Source organism: Thunnus maccoyii, chromosome 7 (genome assembly GCF_910596095.1).
Source record: "Thunnus maccoyii chromosome 7, fThuMac1.1, whole genome shotgun sequence".
NCBI classification, from domain to species: domain Eukaryota; kingdom Metazoa; phylum Chordata; class Actinopteri; order Scombriformes; family Scombridae; genus Thunnus; species Thunnus maccoyii.
Window position 1 is genome coordinate 6,902,139 of NC_056539.1, and position 20,600 is coordinate 6,922,738.

At 37.6% G+C, this 20,600-nt stretch overlaps 1 protein-coding gene across 1 annotated transcript in view; it reads left to right on the forward strand.

Moving 5' to 3' along the window:
• The window catches only part of LOC121901160 (LIM domain containing preferred translocation partner in lipoma), a 136,625-nt gene that overhangs the window by 34,787 nt on the left and 81,238 nt on the right, over nt 1-20,600 (forward strand). Inside the window, exon 3 of the mRNA XM_042417867.1 lies at nt 15,178-15,377. Within this exon, the coding sequence (XP_042273801.1) occupies nt 15,182-15,377 (196 nt within the window). The 5' untranslated portion in view covers nt 15,178-15,181. The remainder of the gene's footprint in view (nt 1-15,177; nt 15,378-20,600) is intronic.

A 20,600-nucleotide genomic window follows, 5' to 3' on the forward strand; every position in this document is an offset into this window, starting at 1 on the left:
AATTGTCACCACATTTTGATTCAAATATTTGATAAATCCTGATTGGTGCAGAGAAATGTGTGACATCACCTTTTTCCAACTAAGTCAGTTTGCTTCGAACCAATAAGAAGAGCACAAACAAAACAAAAAATATAAAAAAATTTCTCATGTAAAATAACCACAACTCTTCTAACTTTGTCAGAATATTGTGTGTTTATGTTAGAACCCATCACTCATAGTAAGAAGCTTATAGAGAAAATAGGTTTTCAGGGCCTTTAATTACATCTGAAAACTATGTCTGCTTTGCCAAAAATTGTCATGGCTTTCATGGAAGATCACAAAACTCAGCTTGCTTTACCATCATTGTTCTTTAGGGAGATCTTTCATCTTCCATCATATCATAGTGGTGTTACAAATACCGGTCTAGATGCCTTTTAAGCCTCATTAAAAATACAGTGAGATTACAGTCCATCCCAATCACCATGGGTTTTTGAATAAACATGTATTCAAAACTGATTTACAGCTCCTACACCGCACATACACAATTATAAAAACACACACAGCTGACAGTTTGGTCCCCTAAATGGCATGCTTGCCTCCCTTTTATCATATTTCATCGCTCGAGTCTTCGCCAACACAAGCAGTTACTGTCGCATGACCAGACGCCTGACTTGTTTGTGAGTTCAGGATCATAATTAACCCTGTCCAATGGTAAAATGTGTTCTCTTGCAATTCCTACTTTTCTCATGAGACGAGGATTCCAGTCTGTCCATGTCTTCATAAATTACATTTCAGAAAGTTTTTAGAGAGTCTGTGTTTTTTTCTAGAGAAACCCCAGTCAACTTAATTATCACCTAGACTTGCACTGCAGACTGTCCTTGAAACGCCCAACTATACGTGTGTGTTACAGTCCAAGTCTTCTCACTTTTCACCGTTTTGCCTCATCATATATCTTTAGAAAGACTCCACCACAATGAGCAAATATTGAAAGTAGGAGAGACTCTACTACTACTGTACCCCTCCCATATCAATCTACCAGCAGACCCCGCTGAGATTTGCTTCTTAACATCAAGTGCTCATTTCAGAAATGAAAGGCAGCAATTAACACATCAAGGCTGAAGATGGTACATTTTTTTTTCCCTCTCCTGCCCGTGCAGGTAGCTACAGCAAAAAAAGTCATCCTGTTGCATGATAAGCATTTCCTTTGCTGTGATAAGAAGCCCTAGGATAATGCCTGTCAGATGAGGCCAATTAATGATGGCTTGATGTGATGTTTTATCTGTTCAAGGCAAGTCCGTAGCTCTTCTCGCTCACTGTTGTTCCCTTCCAGATAAGCTTTACTTTGTTGACTTTGCCCCAATCCTCTTCCAAAACCAAAGGCACTTATTAGCTACCTATCCGAGAGTGACATGTGTAGCTACAGGCCAGTGTTGAATTATGGTCCTTCATTGTCATCTCTGTAGTTTATGGATTAACAGTTTGATTTAATTTTCAGCTATCATAGGCACAGTGCAGCTGATTGGCATATTTAGAGGCAAGGACCAATGTTCTCCCCCAAGCTTTTCAGTGAGGCAGCTCAACAAGGAAGTCTGGATGTTAAATCACTCATCACACACATGATTTATTTTTGCTGTACACAGAAGTTCAGAAGTATGCTACAACAGGATGTTCATGAGAAGGGTGGAAAAAATCAAGTGGGCCAGTATTTTCTTTTTGGTTACCATAGACTTACACAGAGTAGAATAGTGCGACAATTAACAATTATTTTCCTTATTGATTAACCAGTTATTTTATTGATTAATTAATTAATCAATCATCCAATTAATTATCCATAAAACTTCATAAAATGGTGAAAAATTCCAGTTTGCCAGAACCCAATGGGTCCATCATCAGTTGCCTTGTTTGGTCTGATCATGAGTCCAAATCCCCAAAATATTCAACTTAAATGATATAAAACAGATAAAAGCAGCAAATGACTGACACTGGAGAGGATGGGACAGGAACATTTTTGTTTGAAAAATGACTCAAATGTTTAATTGATGATCAAAATAGTCGCCCAATTTCTGTCTTTCATCTGATTGTCTCATCTGTGGAGTGGAACTTTAAACTTTAAATCAGAAGAATTAAAACATTTAATTATATTGTCCAAATGTTTGAGGGACAATACTGAATTCTTGATGTCAATATTGATATTTGAGATTTTGAACATTTTACATAAACACATGTCATGAACATACATTTTAATACAGGTCACTTAAATTTTGATATTAAATGATTATTACCAAGATACTGTATGTACTGTGCAGGAAACTTGAAATATAAAAAACTCTCTGGTTAACGAAACTCTGTAATTGTGTCACTGTTTCTAAACTATGTCAGACATATGTTTGGCATTTCTTTGCTGCATACACATATATATATTGGTGTCAGCATTGGCTGCACCAAATACCTCTTCCTCAGGTGAATTTAATAAAAGTTATCCATCTTTCTTGTCAGTCTCTGCCATTTTTACAGTGGCTTTTCACCCACTTTTGAGGGATGTCGGTAATTTCCTGTAATTTGGAAATTTGGCAATGATTATTTCTGTTGTATTTCTTCTACTTCCTCTCAGTTGCATCTTATGAGTCAGGAAGAGAATGGGACAGTATTTTGAAAGACAAACTACATAAGGATTTATCAATTTTTAACCAAAATTTGCAAACCTTCTCTATAATTTAAATCTTGTAGTTCAAATAAAATGTCTGTTTTGAGGTTTTGTCTCCTTTTTAAATGTCTTACACAATCTGAACTTTGTTATTCAGTTGAATGCTTTATATTCTTTCGTTGATAATGGTTAAAAATTTTCTTGAATATTACAGCTACATGTCATGAAATGGCTTTATTGTTGATAAAACCTTATCTAGAGGTGTGGCATTCATGTCACCCATCCATATATGCTTCTGTAGCTTAACATTACCCGTTACAATCAAGTGAAAGTAGATCATCTTGTGTCATTTGATATCGATTTGCTGAAAATGTGAAACATACAGATCCTTTCTTTGTTTATTGTTGATGCAAATATATTTTTTAAAAGTCTGCTATCCGCCACAGAGGTATGCGGGAGCTGGTTAAGGTTGTGTTGTGATATATTTACAGCTGTCAGTCAGTAACCTCCTGAGACTCAGATAAGATAAACTCCTGAGACGTCGCATCTTACCACTTGCAGTATCAAGGAGCACATACTCCAGTCATGCAAGCCATCCAATTCTATTTGATATTTCCCAAGCCAATACAAGCTGTCAGTCAGCATTAAAGTCAGATTCACATATTTACAGAAAAGTTGTGCTGCTGTCATTAGGGAGCAAAGGCCAACAACTCAAGTAAAGTACTCAACAGCTGTTCAAAAAACTCATGCAAATCTTGTTAGGAAGTTTTGAACTGTTACTTTAGCAAACATTGCTATTATCTTGTGGAATAAGTGGTGTGTTTCTTTACCCAAGTGATATGGGAATATAATTCTTGTTTTTGCTGTAATTCTGTAACTCTCCAAATGATTGATGAGCAAAAAAGAAGCACATTTGAACAGTAGATATTTTCAGAAAATACTGTCACCCTTCAGACTTTCTCTTTGCCTCTCTTTGTGTATGGATGCCACAACATGTTCAGTTTATTAGCACAGATAAAGAAAAAACTTCTGACACAATGACAACAAAAAAAAGTGTTGAAGAAACCCAAAAAGGTTTTTGTGAGCATACACTCCCCATAGAGAGAATAAGTATTTGTAATTTGACCACAGTTTCTTGAGAGAGAGACCCCCCTCACACGGTGAAGCCGGGACTCCTGAACAGAGAAGAGACCTCTGCCCGAGCATTTCAATCTGTGCGTAGGCTTGTGTAGTACGAAGAGGTCAGAAATATAAAAAAGGAGCAAGGTCACAAAGAGAAAAATGTAATCAATAACATCTAAAAATCAATTCTAAAACATACTGGGAGCCAGTGTAAGAAGGCTAAAGCAGGTGTGATGTGGTCTCAGGCATCTTTGTTGTGCTTAAAAGCTTGTTAGCTACAGTCTGCAGGCAATCGATAGAATTATGGTTAGGATGAGTGAAGAAGCTGTTGCAATATTCAACATGTGAGGAGATAAAAGTATGTAAAATGTTCCATTTGACCTTTAGTGGAAACAAATATGCAAATCATACAAACTTAAAAATACCTGCAGTGACAGGTAGTAACAGACGCCCAATTACAAATAATGTATGCACACACACATGAATTCACACGAGCATACTGTGGATTCACTCATACCTGCTTACAAAAAAAGAGAGAAACACTGAATCAAATTAAGGACTTGAAGGTCTATGATAGTTTCAAATCATATCTTTAACACAAAGAAACTTAAAAACGGTCCACTGAAGGCCTCCAGTTTCTCAAGGTAATGTAATAGGGCTTCTATAGGCATAGGCATTCCAACTCTGCATTTTTGGAAATAGCAAAAGTCATTCAATAATTACATATCAAGGTGTCTTTGAGCAAGACATTTAACCTCATATTGCTTCCGATGGTTAGGCCAGTACTTTGCATGGTAGCCATCAGTGTGTGTAAATGTGTAAATGAGAGATAAAATGTAAAACACTTAAGATAAAAGCGCTATATAGTACATATAGTACCAGTAGTATATATAGTTATTGCACAGCTGTTTTTCGATTCTGAAATACATTTCACATGATGTTTTAACACTTAAATGAAAGCACTGGAGCCACCTTTTCATTTCTCACCCGTTATTCTGGAGTGTTTTTTTCTCCTGCTTTGCTCAGGGAGGTGGTGCAGGGTGTTGATGGGGGGTGGGGTTGTTACTCTTTGTAGTAGTCACAGTTCAAAATCTCATTTGTAATGGTTATCAGCCGGTTGGAGTCTTCACAATAGCTAATGGGGAAAACAAATCGGTATTTGCCATGTTTATCATTTGATTAACCTTCATTTTATTCCTTTGTGTAATTAGCCTAATTATGAGAGGCTTTACACTGAATATTTGATAGCTCCTTCAAAAGGCACTTTAGGTCTGAAACTCTCTGGCCTTTAACAAACGAAGCCCTCCCTGTGCGAACCAGGTGAACCTTTGCTGACTGTAAAGTGGGACTACATATTGTAAAACAGTTCCAGTGAACGCTGAAAGAACAATTTGCAATTTAAAACTTACAGCAGGTGTCAGTTTATGATGCTGCCTCTCATCGGAAATAATTGAAACACCTGATAATGTATTAATCAAATTGCCTCATTTAGATAGGTTCTGATAGCAGATATGAAACAAAGAACACACTGTTGCACCGTTAAAGTAGAAGTAGACAAGTAACCGTTGACGTCCGTTGCTGCAACCCACCCAACAAGTTTGTTCTCGCCTCTGTGGGGGAGAGGCTCGCTGCCCGTCCGTTTCTGTCAAGCTGGAATCAGCCGCCTCTTGTTGGGCTACACAGCCTGTCTGAGTGTAGACACAATGAGTTGTGATTGGGACCCTCTTCTTCATTGAGCTCTGAGCAACAGTCGCTTTGACGGAACAAAGAGGTGATTTTTGCCTGCTAGCTTTCTCACTCCTGTTGTCATGGCTGGTTTGTGTTAAGAGGCCAGTGCTAGTGCAATGATTGGCTTACAGCAGGTGACCTCGAGACAGAAGTGTTGAGAAAAAAGGAGTTGTTGTTGGTATTAGAGGTGAAGTTGCTTCACTGTAATGTATCAAGACCTCAGAAGACCTTTTTTTCCTCACACAGTCCAGAGCTTTTTGTAACTGTGGAGTTGCTGGTTTAACTTCTTTGTGACAGCTCCTTTCTTTCCCTGATGTACTGTTCCAGATCAGGGGTCAGCACATAGAGGGCAAAACTCCTTTAATTTCCCTTATTTGGCTGCAACAAACCCTATGTATATTAAAGTATTTTTCAGAATAGATAAAACAATGTACTATAAATGTAACTCTAGTAGAAAGTGGCCTTTCATTCATTATCTAATAATCAACACCTTCATGTGGAGAGTGATGTTCAGACTACTTTCCCTCATTCTGAAATAAACAATTACCAGCTGAATAACACATTAATAGAACCACTTTACCTTTTTATTTAAATTTCACCAAACTAGAACTGAAGCAATTATTGATTAGTCAAGTGACACAAAATTAATCAGCAACTTCTTTGATAGTCAGTTAATCGTTTCAGTCATTTTTCAAGCAAAAATGCCAAACATTGTCTAGCTCCAACTTCTCAAATGTGAGGATCTGCTGCCTTTCTTTGTTTGATATCCTTGTAAACTGAATGTCTTTGGGTTTTGTAAGACATCTAAAGTACGCCCTTTTGACTATTGGAGAAATGATAACTGTTCTCAGTATGCTATGACATTGTATAGACCAAAAGATTGATAAATTAAGGGTGCTCTGTGGAGTTTTCTTGTAAATAAAATTCAATGTTCCTCACCAAAATGCATTGTGTGTTTCCTTAAGGCCTGACAAACATGTTGAGTGCATTTTGTTCTTCATTAAAAATGTACAAAGATGATTTTTAGAAAATTTTAAATCCTACGATAAAGCCCACATCCATGTTTTCTAACTTGCAGTCTTCTTCACTGCCCTTTTTTGTAAAAACATCGCTCCATAGTGTTACTAGTGGTGAAAAACTTCACAGAGTAACTAATCGAGAAAAAAATAGCAGATTAATTGATGATGAAAATAATTGTTTCAACTCTAGAGTACACAAAACTCTTCAATTAAAAGTTTTAATTCCTCAGTATGATTTAACCAAAAGAAAATTGTCTTTTCACAAAACAAATTAGAAATTAAATTATTTTCCAGCTGCACAACTTATAAGGAAGAAACAACATTGTCAGTTTCAGAAAAAGATTAACACATCACATTCTTCTTTAAATGTCTTGTTTTCTGTCATCACCATTCTTTTGCACAGTTTTTGACAGACATGGTGTGTTTCATTGAGAGATGCTGGCTTTGACTGTAACCTAGCTCAGATTAAAGAAAGGCTGTAGCGTATGTAAAATTCACATTTAGACATCATTCCCTCTTTTTTTTTTTAAAGTAATGTCTTCTTCTTTTATCCTTCTGGGGACTTACCAAGACCTCTCACTGTGTTGGGAATTAACAGTGGTGTTTTACTTTACTTAATCCATACATTACATGTTTTATATGGATAAGTAAAATAACAAATTACTGTCACATTTATGCACAGGGAATTCCTGTCTTACAGGGATAAAGCAGTAAATTACTTACTTTCTTTTTTTCTAGGTCATTGTATGATAAAGAACTGCAGGGAATGTACAGATAATTGCAGCAAAGTGCCACTTTGTCCATAACCATGTACCACTGAGAGTGCAACAGTACCTGTTTTACACATCAGTATTCTGACATTTGGGTTAACCTTTTTTCATTTATTTTTCATTCATTTAGTGCCTGTTAACAGTGAAGACATAGAAATGATGCCTACGCGATTAGGTCTAAAATAAATTGACTGCTGAATTTAAATGTAAAGGCCACTGAATTAAAATCACATTCTCTGCTCTTGAGTTGGTGTTAAGATAATCTTGTCATGTAGCTGTACTGTTTGCAGTGGCTATGTTTCAGAACATGATGTTTGACTTGCCCGGTCCTCTGATGCCCTGACACTGGTGTTTCGCTTCCAGTATTAAATTTTCAACACTTGAAAGAGGTCCAAAACAGCCTTTTGCTTTTATTAATATGTCAACACATGCATGGTGTCACACTTCCGGCACTTTCAAATATTTACCCTTCTGCACAAAACATTTCAAGATCCATAATGACCACTTGAACTCTTCGCTCTTTCCCAACGGCAGAATGTAGGGAGCAAGCTCTTGTTTGTGTAATGTCGCATTAACCTGTTCAGCCATTCAACCAGACCTCTAAAGCAGAGCAAGTCCAATGCAGGGAAGACTCGGCAGCAACCTCTTGTAGATGGGAACCTTTAATTTTTAAAGCATTTTCATCCGCATGGCTGATCCTCCGCATGTTGCGTCACGAACTGTGAGTGCTAATCTCAGTCGCCTACCACCCCTCTATTTGGTATGAAAAATCTGCCAGCCAAAGTGTATCTCCATCTTCATCTCTGCAGTGTCTTTTTGAAGTAATGTTTTGATAGGTGCCCAGTGAACCAAGGGCAGTGTAGTTTTAACTGAACTCTACTCATGGGACAAAGCCCAAGGAAGGAGAAAAGCAGCATAATTGTGCTTTAATTCTAGTTCACTTTTGCCCATAAACATTAGTATATGTATGAACACTGACAGTAATATGGACAACACTAGCCACCCTCTAATCTACCATATTCAGGGTGTGTAAAAGACATTAACATTTGTATTCTCCTTTTTTTGTAAAGCAATTTAGAAGATTGCTATCAGTTTTGGACATATTACACAAAATGTGTAAAATGCAAACTAAAAAGCCAGCAGTGGACACTGATCTTCTTGGACACATTTTTTAAAAAACACTTATATATTTCGGGAAGTTTCCCTGAGAGCTAAGCTCTTTTTACAGGACTGCCCTGATCTCACACACAGTTACACACATTCACATGTGGAAGCTGCCCAGTACAACCAGCCTGACCTGCCGGCCACTGAGCAGCTCCACTGGAGCAGTTTGGGGTCAAGTGTCTTGCTCAAGGGCACCTCAGTATTGGTAATGAGTGAGGGGCACACATTGCTGTTTTACTTTCCCAACCCCAGAGTCACTAGTCAGCAGTGTCTACTGCTCACAAAGGACAGACAGATGGATAGCAGTTCTTGGTGCTCATACACCGTATGTACAATACTGCCATGAAATATTAGTGTCCATAACAATGTACCCATACATTTAAAGCTGCTAAATGCAATATTTTTACAGTAATGATAGATAAATGATTATGTGTAGGTGAAAGGTGTTGCTTGTAGTACCAAACCCTCAGAGAATTATCACCCAACTGCAGTTCCTCTTAGCGTAGTATCTTAGTGTCTTTCAGCTCATTGTTTTGGTTTTCAGCTCTGCAACTGTATACTGTTTTTATTTCACTTTCACTGTTCTTATCAGTGTTATCATAAGGCTGGTTGATTTGTAGCTTTTACTGATGTTTAGAGACTGAGAATATTTTTGACAAAACACTTAGGAAGAAGGAAGAATACACTTCTGTCTGCTGCTCTGACAGGAGTCAGTCATCTATAGATGTTTGTGATTGTCTATGTTAAGAAAGGCAAAAAAGAAGGTAAAGAAGCTAGCGGAGCCTTTATAAAAGCAGAAGATCCTGAACACGAATGAAAATCAAGTTGTGTGTTTTCAACATGCAACTCAGTCTCCCAGCAGGAAGAATATTTGCTAGAAAGCATGTCGTGTTTTCCCAAAACTCTCTGAACCCTGCCATTTTATGTTAGAATTCAGTACTCTCTGTGGTCCTCTTTGGATGGTTTTGTTTGATAGCTTCCTTGGTGGATATGAAAGATTAATGCAGCAGAAACACCTGCAGCAGTTCCTCAATGACAGCTGTAAAAGTGCAGCAGAACAGCTGTGAGAAGACAGCCCGACTGCCTTGCCCCCATTAAGCAAACTGTTAAACACGGTGTCACAGCTTTGTGAGTCATCTTGCAACTGCCCCAGCAATCAGAATTGACTTTCCTTTCACGAGTCTTCAATAAGGACACAGCCTTTTTTGTGACTGCATGTGTACTTTCGACCTATGCCACATGCCTCGCTTACTGTATAACAGCGTGTTGTGTGTGTGCGCCTTTGTACGTATACACCCTTGACTGTGTGCTTTTCTTGTGGTGTGTTTTTTGGTGCGTGTGCAGGAGGGAGGGACTTTTATCACTTTTTATCACCGAACACATCAAAGCTGATACAGAAGAGCAGTAAGCAAATGCATAATTTAGCTTATTAAGTAGTGGGAGCTCACAGAAGACTAAGTCAAAGTTAAATCAACAAAAAAGCTTGTCATGTTTAGTCTCACATCATCAGACCTTTCTCCACACTGTGTTACACTGTGCTCAGGAGAAAGGTCTGAGGGAAGCACTAAATCTGAATATGACACGAGATCACCAGTAAAGTCAAAGGGAGGCTCATCACAGAGATCTGTTGTACATCTGTTGAGTCAGAATAGGTTTACAGCAAAGTTCAAATCACATGCATATCTTATGTACTGCATACATTGTGTTTGTGTGGGTTTCCTTTGGGTGCTTTGATTTCCTCCCACAGTACAAAGACACGCAGGGCCTGGGACAGTCTCTAACCCCGCTTGATAGGAAAGTATGGATAGAGCGCAGACAGTCAATAAATAATATGTACTTGCTGTATACTTTGCTTCGCTGGAGGGTTACACTGTACTGTAACGTGCTCCATAGATGTCTTTTAATCTGATCTGACTCAGATATAGTTCGATTTCTGGAAGCCACTGAGGAACTGAAAGCCACAATGCCTTTAGCAGTTTTTAAATGTAGAGGAAAGAAGAGTAAGATACAGTAGAGTGTATTATGTACACATCCAAACAAGGCCTCATGTTATTGGCATTTATTAATGATTTGCAGTTAGAATTTGACCTTATACCAGAAAATGTAGTTATGTGTTTAATGGAGGAAATGAAAGACATGAGATAGAGCATGGGGTTATTCCAGAGATTGAGTGAAACAGGAATGGGAAGTCAGAATCAAAAGAGATCAGTTACAGGATTGTTTATACTGAAAGAATACTCTCTTTAAAGCAGGAGTGGGTTTCATTGATAGTTGCTAGATACTGTCACTAAAATTAATCATATTGAGTTGCATTGTGTTGCTAATAGGAGTCACGGGAGACAAACTTTCTCCATCCTGAAAATAAAACGAGCCTAGTTTGATACCCGACTATTCCTATAAGTGTTTGACCGTAATGTGAATGTTGATTTTATCTGGTGCTGTAGACTCTACTCTATAGACTAATAGACTGAACTGTGTTGCTCTCTAGCAACGCCCTCAGTGTCAGAACTGAACTGCAGTTTGACCCTTCTTGGCAATAATCAACAGACTTGCAATCCATGATTTCTAACAACATTGAACAAAAATCTGGAACAAACAAAATTTTAAAAGTGAGATTTTGGCCAGGAAACATGCACAGCACATTGCAAGCAGACTTAAAGGAAAACTTCGGTATTTTTCAACCTGGACCCTATTTTCCCATCTTTTTGTGTCTAATTGACTAATGGGGACAACAGTTTTTTTGAAATAGGTCCAGTATCGAGCGAGAGTGACTCTGAAAATCTTTTAGATAAAACTAAACAACACAACTAACTCCTCCCGACACTCCTCTCTCCAACTCTGTCATAGCTGAATGTTTAGCTGATTTCGACAACAACCCAACTCTCGCGAGATTTCAGAACAAGACTTCTCCTTGAGCAAGACTTGGTTAGACACAGTAACAAACAGACCAGATCAAGCGAAGGGTAAAGAAAAACCTTTTATATATGGTTCTTCCCATAATGTTGTCAGACACTTATAATAACAATCTCAACCTGTCAGTGGCAAAAACAAGCACTTTCAGTGGGCATACATTGACTGGGTGCAATTGCCCTGAAGGATTACATTACAGCCCGTTTTGTGGCTCCTGGCTGAAGCGCTCTCAATCAATACTGGACTAATTTCAAAAATCGTTGTCCCCATTAGTCACTTAGACACAAAAAGATGGGAAAATAGAGTCCAGGTTTAAAATACAAAAGTTTCCCTTTAAGTAGTCCCTAGTCAGTCCATTACAAGCATGCCACTCAAATATGAGGATTCAATGGAGATAAATAGAAAGCAAAGGCTGCAGAGTTTTGGCCTTTTTGTTTTTTTTTCCAAAGTTGAAGTGTTTTGTTGGAGCAGCTGATAACAGCACAGCCCGGTCGTTTGCAGGTGAGAGGATGTGGCTCAGCAGGTAGAGCGAGTCGTTCTCAGGCTTTTTCTCTCTACGTGTTAAAGTGTCCTTGAGCACCACTCTGAAGCCCGGTGCCTTCCATGGTAGCTGGCTGCCATCGGTGTGTGAGTTAAAGTGTGAATGAGGGGCAAGTGGTAAAGCGCTTTGGATTAACCATGTCAAACTGTCTATTAAAATTTGACAAAATGTTCTTTGAAAAAACGTGACCTTCATTTTAATGGCATTTGAATAGTGTATTTTCAACATGCGCAGATTCATCTATGAACATGCAGACTTTTAACCCTGATAAAGATGATGCCATTTAAACTAAATACATTTTTTAAAGAAGGACTTGAATAAATATATTTGTGGGTGTGCAGCTGCTTTTTCTTTAACTTTAACAGAGAGAAAAAAAATCACCAAAATACTGGTATTTGAGGTCTATGCAATGAGATTTTTGTGCATTTGTTCATGTTCTGTAGGTAGAAAACCTGATGCGAAGTATGAAAAGAAGATGCTGAAATGACATACGTGTGATAGATGTGAGGCACATGCCTGTATCGAGCCCTTTCGGGCATAAAAAGCACAGCCGAGTCGCCTGGAGTGTTAGCTGCATTATGAGTCATTGAGCCATATTGATCATTGCCAATTAATTAATACGCAGCACAAGACCTCAGTTAGATGTGTTGCAGAGGCATGCTTCCTCTGTCTCTCTGTGGAAGTTGAATGTCACACTGCGAAGCTAACGCACTGCTGGACTTCCTGGAAGTGGACGGTCTTCTTTGCGATCCTCTAAAATCAGACCACACCGGATTCTTTGTTTTGGCTCGTGTCCCATGATGTGAAAAGGTGATGCCATAGTTTGATTAGGGCTGAACAGTTAATTGAAATTTTATTGAAATTGCAATATGACCCACTGCCATTTTCAAATTGCAGGAGGCACAATATTTATTAAAGGTGAAATGTGTGTCAAAATACCATTTTAAGTGAAATATTGCGGTGCTGCAGAGATGTCCTGATCTACAATCATATTCTAAAGACTTAAGAAAACATCTTTGTTTGGTTCAGATCCCTGCAAAAATCACACCATAATCATTTTAATATGTTTTTCAATGAAAATGAAAATATTAATGTAAAAATTATCATGCCCTCTAATATCGCAAAACATATTGCAATTGCAATAACAGTCAAAATAATCACAATTAGATATTTTTTTGAGAATCGTTCAGCCCTAATTATGATTTGACAAATTGTCAGGATCTGTTGAAATATCCTGTTAGTTTGCAACAGTATATAACTACGAGCTCAGGGAGAGAAACAGAGAAACTGTCAGGTTCAGATACGGATTATTTCCTGAACTGCTGTGTGATTTTTCTTCTGTCTTTTCACCTTCAGTCTCTTTTGTATAGTTTCAATAGTTTTCTTATTCAACAAGTCTAATAAAAAGTTCAAAACCAACGAGGAATTGATCGTATAAACATGTATTGTCTGAGTAGCCTATGTCTGATGCATCTTATTCCTCCTGCCATAGATTCCCATTAAAAACACATCAGACTGACATGTTCTGTCATTACCATGAACTGAACACTCAGTCCCACATGCAGTAGACTGTCCTGCTGCCATAAATACTCACTAGTGCACCAAATTCACAAATTACAATAGTCCACAACAAATCCACACTTCTGTTTGAGTAACATTTGCTAAAAACTACAAAGCCCAGGTGTTTTAAAAAATCATTTAGCCTATACATATATATATATTTTTAGAACCGGTGCTGACAATTTAACTTAAGTAGAAAGTCAATAATTCAATTTTAATTTAAAGTTAATTCAGAACGATTGTTATGTAGTTGAAATTTTATAGTTAAATTGGAGGCAAAGCAATTAGATTTATTTACTTACACAAGTAATCTATGAATCACTAGAGTGACATGGTGTTGGGTTCAGGTTTGTGTCCCTGAAACGGCATATAGATCACTTGTTTTGAAGAAAGTCAGTTTGAAATAGGAGACAAACTGATTTCAGTGGATTTAATGTGCACTAAGGCCTAGTAAGCATAAAGTGACACTGTGAATTATTGTCATCATCAAAGAACGTAACCACACACTGAAACAGAAATTTCCCATTCAAACATGTCGTGTATTGAGTCTTACTCATACATGCTAAGATCATTTCTTCTTTTTCCCCCCCCTCCTTTCAATTCATCTCTTTATTTTGTTAGCCATTTGAGCATGGAGAAATGAAAGCATTTGCATTGAAAGGACAGGTGGGTGTGAGACACCAGCGCACGTCTGAATCGCAGCATTAAGAGCAGGAAAAATATCAAAAGTAAGAACCATTCAGACGGCAGGAGGAGCAGGGATTTGAGCAGATATTAAAAGATGATTGTGCGTGGGCTTTTCTGCTGTGCTCCAGAGAAAGAATGTAAACCCTGTATCAGTCAGACTGAGGATAATAAACAGCAAAACATCAGAACACAGCACAACAAACACAAACAAAAAGAAGGATGGGAAAAAGCGTGGCGTATAAATAGTTCAAATATTTCAAGTGATTTCAGAATGCGATGGTGAAATACTTGATGTTTGTGTCCTCAGCTACGGCAAGTTCTTTTACCCCCGTTGTAGCGTTCGCTTCACTGTAACTGTATAAAGGAAGTCCACAAATAAAATATCATACACAGTCATAATACTGATTAGCTATCAGTTAGAGCTACGTCTTGATGTAAGGATTTTAATTGTCAATCTCATGCACTTGGTGTCCATCACCAAAACAGAAAAAACTATTAATATCATGTAAAAATCAAGCACTACATCTTTATTTCTCTACATGACTTTCAGATCAATGTTCTATCATTGCTGAACACTGATCTGACAACTGCATCAGCACTGAAAATCATTGACGGTTACACCAGCGTTACAACATCTTTCAATACTTTTTTGTTGTAAAGTCTTTTTGGTTTTAAGATACTTCTGGCTTTGTTCACACATCACATTTTTGATTTGTTGTTCTAGTGTAGGCATTGCAAGAGAGGATGTGAATAAGAAAAGGTTCAGAGTTCAAAGCGATTTCCTTTCCACTTTGATATATTGTTACTTCATTAAATTGGACACATTAATACATGTCAGATCACAGTGTGTATTATCTTGCTTTTAAGAGTCTGACTCAATAGTTGAAATAAAACAAATAGACTTGGATCTTATTCGCGTATAATTACTGTGACTTGTGCTGCATGTGGAGACTTCCGGTTATTATGCACAAATCCTTAGAAACGGTTAGAGACAATGCAACAAAGGCAATTTTTAAAATTCCCAGTCCCTCATTTTTTGTCTTTTCTCATCAGAACCATGTGGAACCCAGCGAACAGTAACGAGCAGACGGGACAAGTGACCGCCAGGATGGAGACCACTCCGTCTTTGGGCAGTGCGAGCATCTCCATCTCCCAGCAACAGGCGCCCAAGAAATTTGCCCCTGTGGTCGCACCCAAGCCCAAGTTCAACCCTTATAAGCAGGCGGGAGACCCCACCCACCCTGACACTTCAGGTAACAGCCCAGGAGACAAACAACGCTAAATCATTAATGTCGAGAAAACTCAAATTAGACCTTTATGACTCACTCTAGACACAATCTGAACACAGTTCCACCAGCCTTCTACGAGTGTCTGGCAGATAAATGTATGAATGTTGGATCAAATGAGTATTTCTTTTTCTCCGCTGTCCAGGAAGTAGTTCATGTCTCAAAACGATCATCGTAACTATTAGACTCAAACTGTGCACAGTCTCCTGCACAATGGATATTAGACTTTATTGACATCAATCATATTTTGATGTTGCACTCTCCACTTCTAGTATTAGTCCGCATTCTTGCCCCACTTCTGCTTAAATGTTTTTTTTCTCAATAAATTCTCAGCAGCTTTCCTCAAGAACAAATGCACCTGAGTAGCAGAAGGATCGAATCGATTGTAGTTCCTGTTATTCTTTAGTGTCTTTTTACCGTCAGACAAAAACCCAAAATTTGAATTTCTATTCGTGTTCCATTGAAAAACAGCTACCGAGTAGATTCAGTTCTTTTTTCTTTCTTTCTTTTTATAAAAATAAGGGATTTGTTTAAGTAACACAAGTGTTTGTTCATTCGTTATTTGCTGGATAGTAGAGCTACAGTAATTCAAGTTATTAAATCAGCAGATGTTAATTGTGACAAAGACCTTGTTTCATGCGTAATTTCTAATAAACATACAGTGTAAGTACTGCGGTCTGCAGTCATGTGTGAGTTCAGGAAGCCTTGTGTTGTCTGCTTTTTTTAGACCCTGTGGGAACTGATGTTTTTTTTTTTTTTTTTTCTGAAAGGTGGTAGAGCTATAAGTTATTGCGTAATGAACACATTTGCTAATAGAGTTTTGAAATATTAGAATTTGAATTTGAACTGTTATTTAACTGTTCTTTGTTCTACTGCAACAAGGCAGCGTCTGTAATTATTAAGATTTACATTTCAGGTTGAGATTATTGAAATAATCCAGAAATAAGATGAGCAAACCCAGTGGCTATGCTCTACAGAGCATAACTCTGTGTCTGTTTTACATGCAACAAATATGACTGCACAGTGTCGCAAATGCATTTGCAATAGCCTTTGACTTATGTATATAAGATATAAGTTGAAGTGACAGTTCCCTTTTGAAAGACCTTTTCTAAATTGAACATTACTTATGTGTTGAGACATCAGGAGAAATACATATATAAGGGTGTTAAAGTGAGTAAAGATGTAAAATGTGTGTTTTATTTTCAGGTTTGTGTGCTCATATTTCAGGCTTTAAAAATATACATAAGTCTTTGTGACACAAAGAAGCACAATAATAGGAAGATTTATGCAAATGAAAAGAAACCTCTACAGTTGAGAGTAATGTAAAAAATAATGTCAGTTGAAAGAAGAGCACAGGAAGTGACTTTGGAGTCAGTGGCAAGAAATGACAGTGAAATGTTGAGACACCTACTCATTACTATAAGCATTTCAAAGGCATTAATGTTTAGTACTTACTGATGCTCAACGTGACTTTAACATACCATACAAATATATACAAATATACATAACTATGTATAAAGAAGTATGAGTACAATGTTCCTGAATCTTCATTATTATTATTATTTTTTCATAAAAATATAGTCATTGTTATTGAGAGCACAGTAAATACGTGTGAAGTCCATAGTGAGCAAGATAGAAAAGGACAAATAAAAGCTATTATACAGCCATATATCAAGCCACCTCTCCATCTGGTATATGTGTTGTAATGTGAACATTATGTAAACCTCTACCCTCAAAGCCCCCTGAGAGTCCTAGATTTCCAAAACAGGGGAAACGGTTATGAAATTCAGCAAGCAGAGAGCGCACTGCAAGGTTGAAAACACTGTTGTCTGTGGGGGTTTGTGGTTTGTGTTGTGGACCTGTCTGGTACTCCAGATGTTAGTTTTGTGAAATTGTTCTTAGACTACTGCTTTTTGAGCTCTCTGCACACTAATGAGACAAAGGTCACCACTCTTTTTATTTATTTTATAGTTGCCCTGAGTGAGATGTGTCTGAAAGGCTCCCACCTTGTCGGCATTGAAGTTTGGTTGTGATCGGGATTTTTGAGTTAAATAGTTCAGGCTGGCCTTCAATAAAAATGCAGAGTTGGAGAGTTAGTGAAATTATTGTGATACAGTAATATTAAACCATGTCTGAGTGACACAAAGACTCAGACATAAAGAAAAGAATGAACTCCTCTAGTCTTGATTTTCACTCCTGACCATGTGCACCTTTTTTTTTTGTAAATTGAAAATCTAGCTTTTTAGTCGATGATTTGTGTCATCATTAAAGCTTTGTAATTCCAAAATGTCATTTTATAACACAACATTTAATCCAGATCCACTGCCACTGTCTTATTTTCCACAATAAATCATTGTCCGGGTATTAAGAGGATTAATGAAACAATAAAAAAGAGGCGGGGATACATTTATAGATGATATAATTGTTGTAAAGTTGTGCTTTGTAATGTTAACATTGATGTCGAAGTTACATTGTTAATATGACCTCAGTCACTTGAGAAAAACTGTTACTCACACTTTTTCTATTATATCTCTTCCACTGCTCACATTGACTGTGACAGTCATTACATAAACTGGGTAATGTTTAGTCATTTGTCTTCATTATAAAGATTCAGATGTTGTTGGTTGAAATGGGAAAAGTTATTGCTTACCGGTTTATCTATACATCTAGTTTCATAACGGTTCGAGCATCTTGTAGTGAAAACTCGAGGTATAAATTTTTAGCATTTTATGACTCATGAGCTGCTACAGCATTTTTTTTCATTAAAACATTAACATCTGATAATGATGATTGCTTGTTGTCAGCATTTTGAACATGTAAAGCCATCTGCAGACATCTCCACTTGCCAAAGGATAAGACGTCTTTATGAGCAGATTATCTGGGTCCCTTTTATTTATTTATTTATTTAATATCTTTTATATCAAATGTGGGGACTGTCTGATATAAAATTGAGGATTAGCATAAAAATTAGGGACAAGTCAATTTGGCACAGCGCCCTCGCTGTCCCTTTGTCTACCAGGGGCCAGTATGAGGAGTGGAATGAGCAGTCTGAGGCCGTGTTTATTGTGTGGACAAAGGAACCGGTGCAGACGGGGCGGTGCACAGTTAGTGAGGTCTGCCTTCAGATCTTTCAACGAGAACTTGTCCTGATTAATGCCACAGCAGGAGGAAGTTAGAGACATATAGGTCTCAGACAGTAACCCTTCACTCAAAATGATTTACAACAGATGAGATTTTAGGGTTTAAGTTGATCTCATGTGCTACATGTGCTGTAGGAGCCTCAGTCATGATTGCTTTATAAAGATGAATAGCACCATATAGAGCAGCCTGCGCTCCACTTCAGTTATAGATATTTGTAAGTTATTGGGAAAAGGACAGTGACATGGGTTGTATGATGGTTATGTGATTAGAATCAGGAGCAGCTCTGTTGCAGGAGAGGTGGACAAAATATCATGAATAACTGTACAAGGTAATGCAATCCATTGCAACAGCACTGCAATAAAAACTAGCTTTGTGAAGAATATTAGGTTCACTTTTGTTGCAACAGCATTGACAACAGTTTGTCATTTACTGTATACTGACAAGCTGTAAAAAAAACCAAAAAAAAACCTTGATGTTATTGGCAGATGTGGAGCATAACAGGTGCACTGATGCATCGTCGCACACACTGGGCGACACTATATTATATAAGAAAGTGACCTCACATCCCCACTGTGCGTTAATAGCTTCTTCCTTGACATCCCCTTTTTTTTTTTTTAAGAAATGCATCCTGGTTAAAATGTTTTGTCCATGTGTTACTGGATTTCTGTGCAGCTGTCCGCAAAGATCAACACATGCAGATGACTATTTAGCGACTGCTCTGTGCTCTCTGGGACTTCTCAGTTTCGGTGTAAACTACGCATGAGAACACAAAGTTGAACGTGATGTCGAGGACAGAGGTCATCTTCCCAAAACACAACGGAGATTCAGTTTCTGTTGTCTCTCATAGGTTGTTTTCGGATGGCAAACTGTGGATTCCAAACCACTGATGTCTTTTGATTTTATATCGCTGTTTATTCAATACATGCATGCAGCGTTCTAATCAATACTTTGAAAAATCACTCAAGCTCCTTCATTGCATCATTATTTGATTTACTTCCGTATTTGCATATTTGCTATACACTATTCACACGGCTGTTTCAGATGTCTGTTTACAGTGATCTTTATCAAGCCTTTAAATGGGGATTTTTTTCCGTTTGGAATGAGTCATCATCAGCAACTTCATTCAAAACATGATAATATTAAGAGATTATAATCTATAACTTAATACAAACAAGGTTTCTTTCAAAAACCTCAAAACCACACCGTTGAACACTAAATTAGTTTTGTTACAACAGCACGCTCTTTTTAATCTCATGAAGTCTGGCTTCTGGTTATGAAAGTTGCAAAGTTTTTGTCGTGGGATAATCATAGTGAAAGTTAAAAACATCCGAGAAGTGCTCTTTTTGATCAAACTTCTTGTTCTAAGTTACCAGAAACCCACTAATTGTTTGCTCACAGCAGTTCAAAAGTGTCGAACATGTGCATAAGCTGTTTTTATTCCTCCATGCTTGACTGGCCAGAGGCAAACTGACTACCGGTTGTTATGTCAGAGTCCCTCATGGGTGTCACCAGGAGAATTTACAGGAAATCCACCAATGAGTGTGTTAGCGTCCCCATAGAAACCACAGGCTCATGCTCTGAGCGATACAAAGGCCGCTTTTATCAAAGTAGTGCACATACCTCAACTACTTGTATTTTGTTAGCAGTTTGTTCAAAGTCTGTTCGAGTGATACAACACTTTGATTTTTTAAAACTTTAATGTTTTTCAATCTTTTTTTGCAGTGTATAAATTATTTTTGGTCTACATTGTATGACATTTCATCAGCCATTTTTATCCGGTATGTTATGTAGCCAGAAATTGAGACATTTCACTTCTCTAAATCTAGGCAGTGTCCTAAAGAGTCACGATATTGTGAAAATATTTTTCTTCACATCCTGTCTGTTCTTTTAAAGTGGTGTCTACAGAAGCAAAGGAAGTTTTAATGCAGAGTAAGATTTCACAAACTGAACTCAGTGTCTGTCTTGACATGTGAATGTATTTGGTCAAATTTGTAATGACCAAAAAGGAGAAATTAACGTTTTATTTATTTTTCTACAGTGACAGCGCCC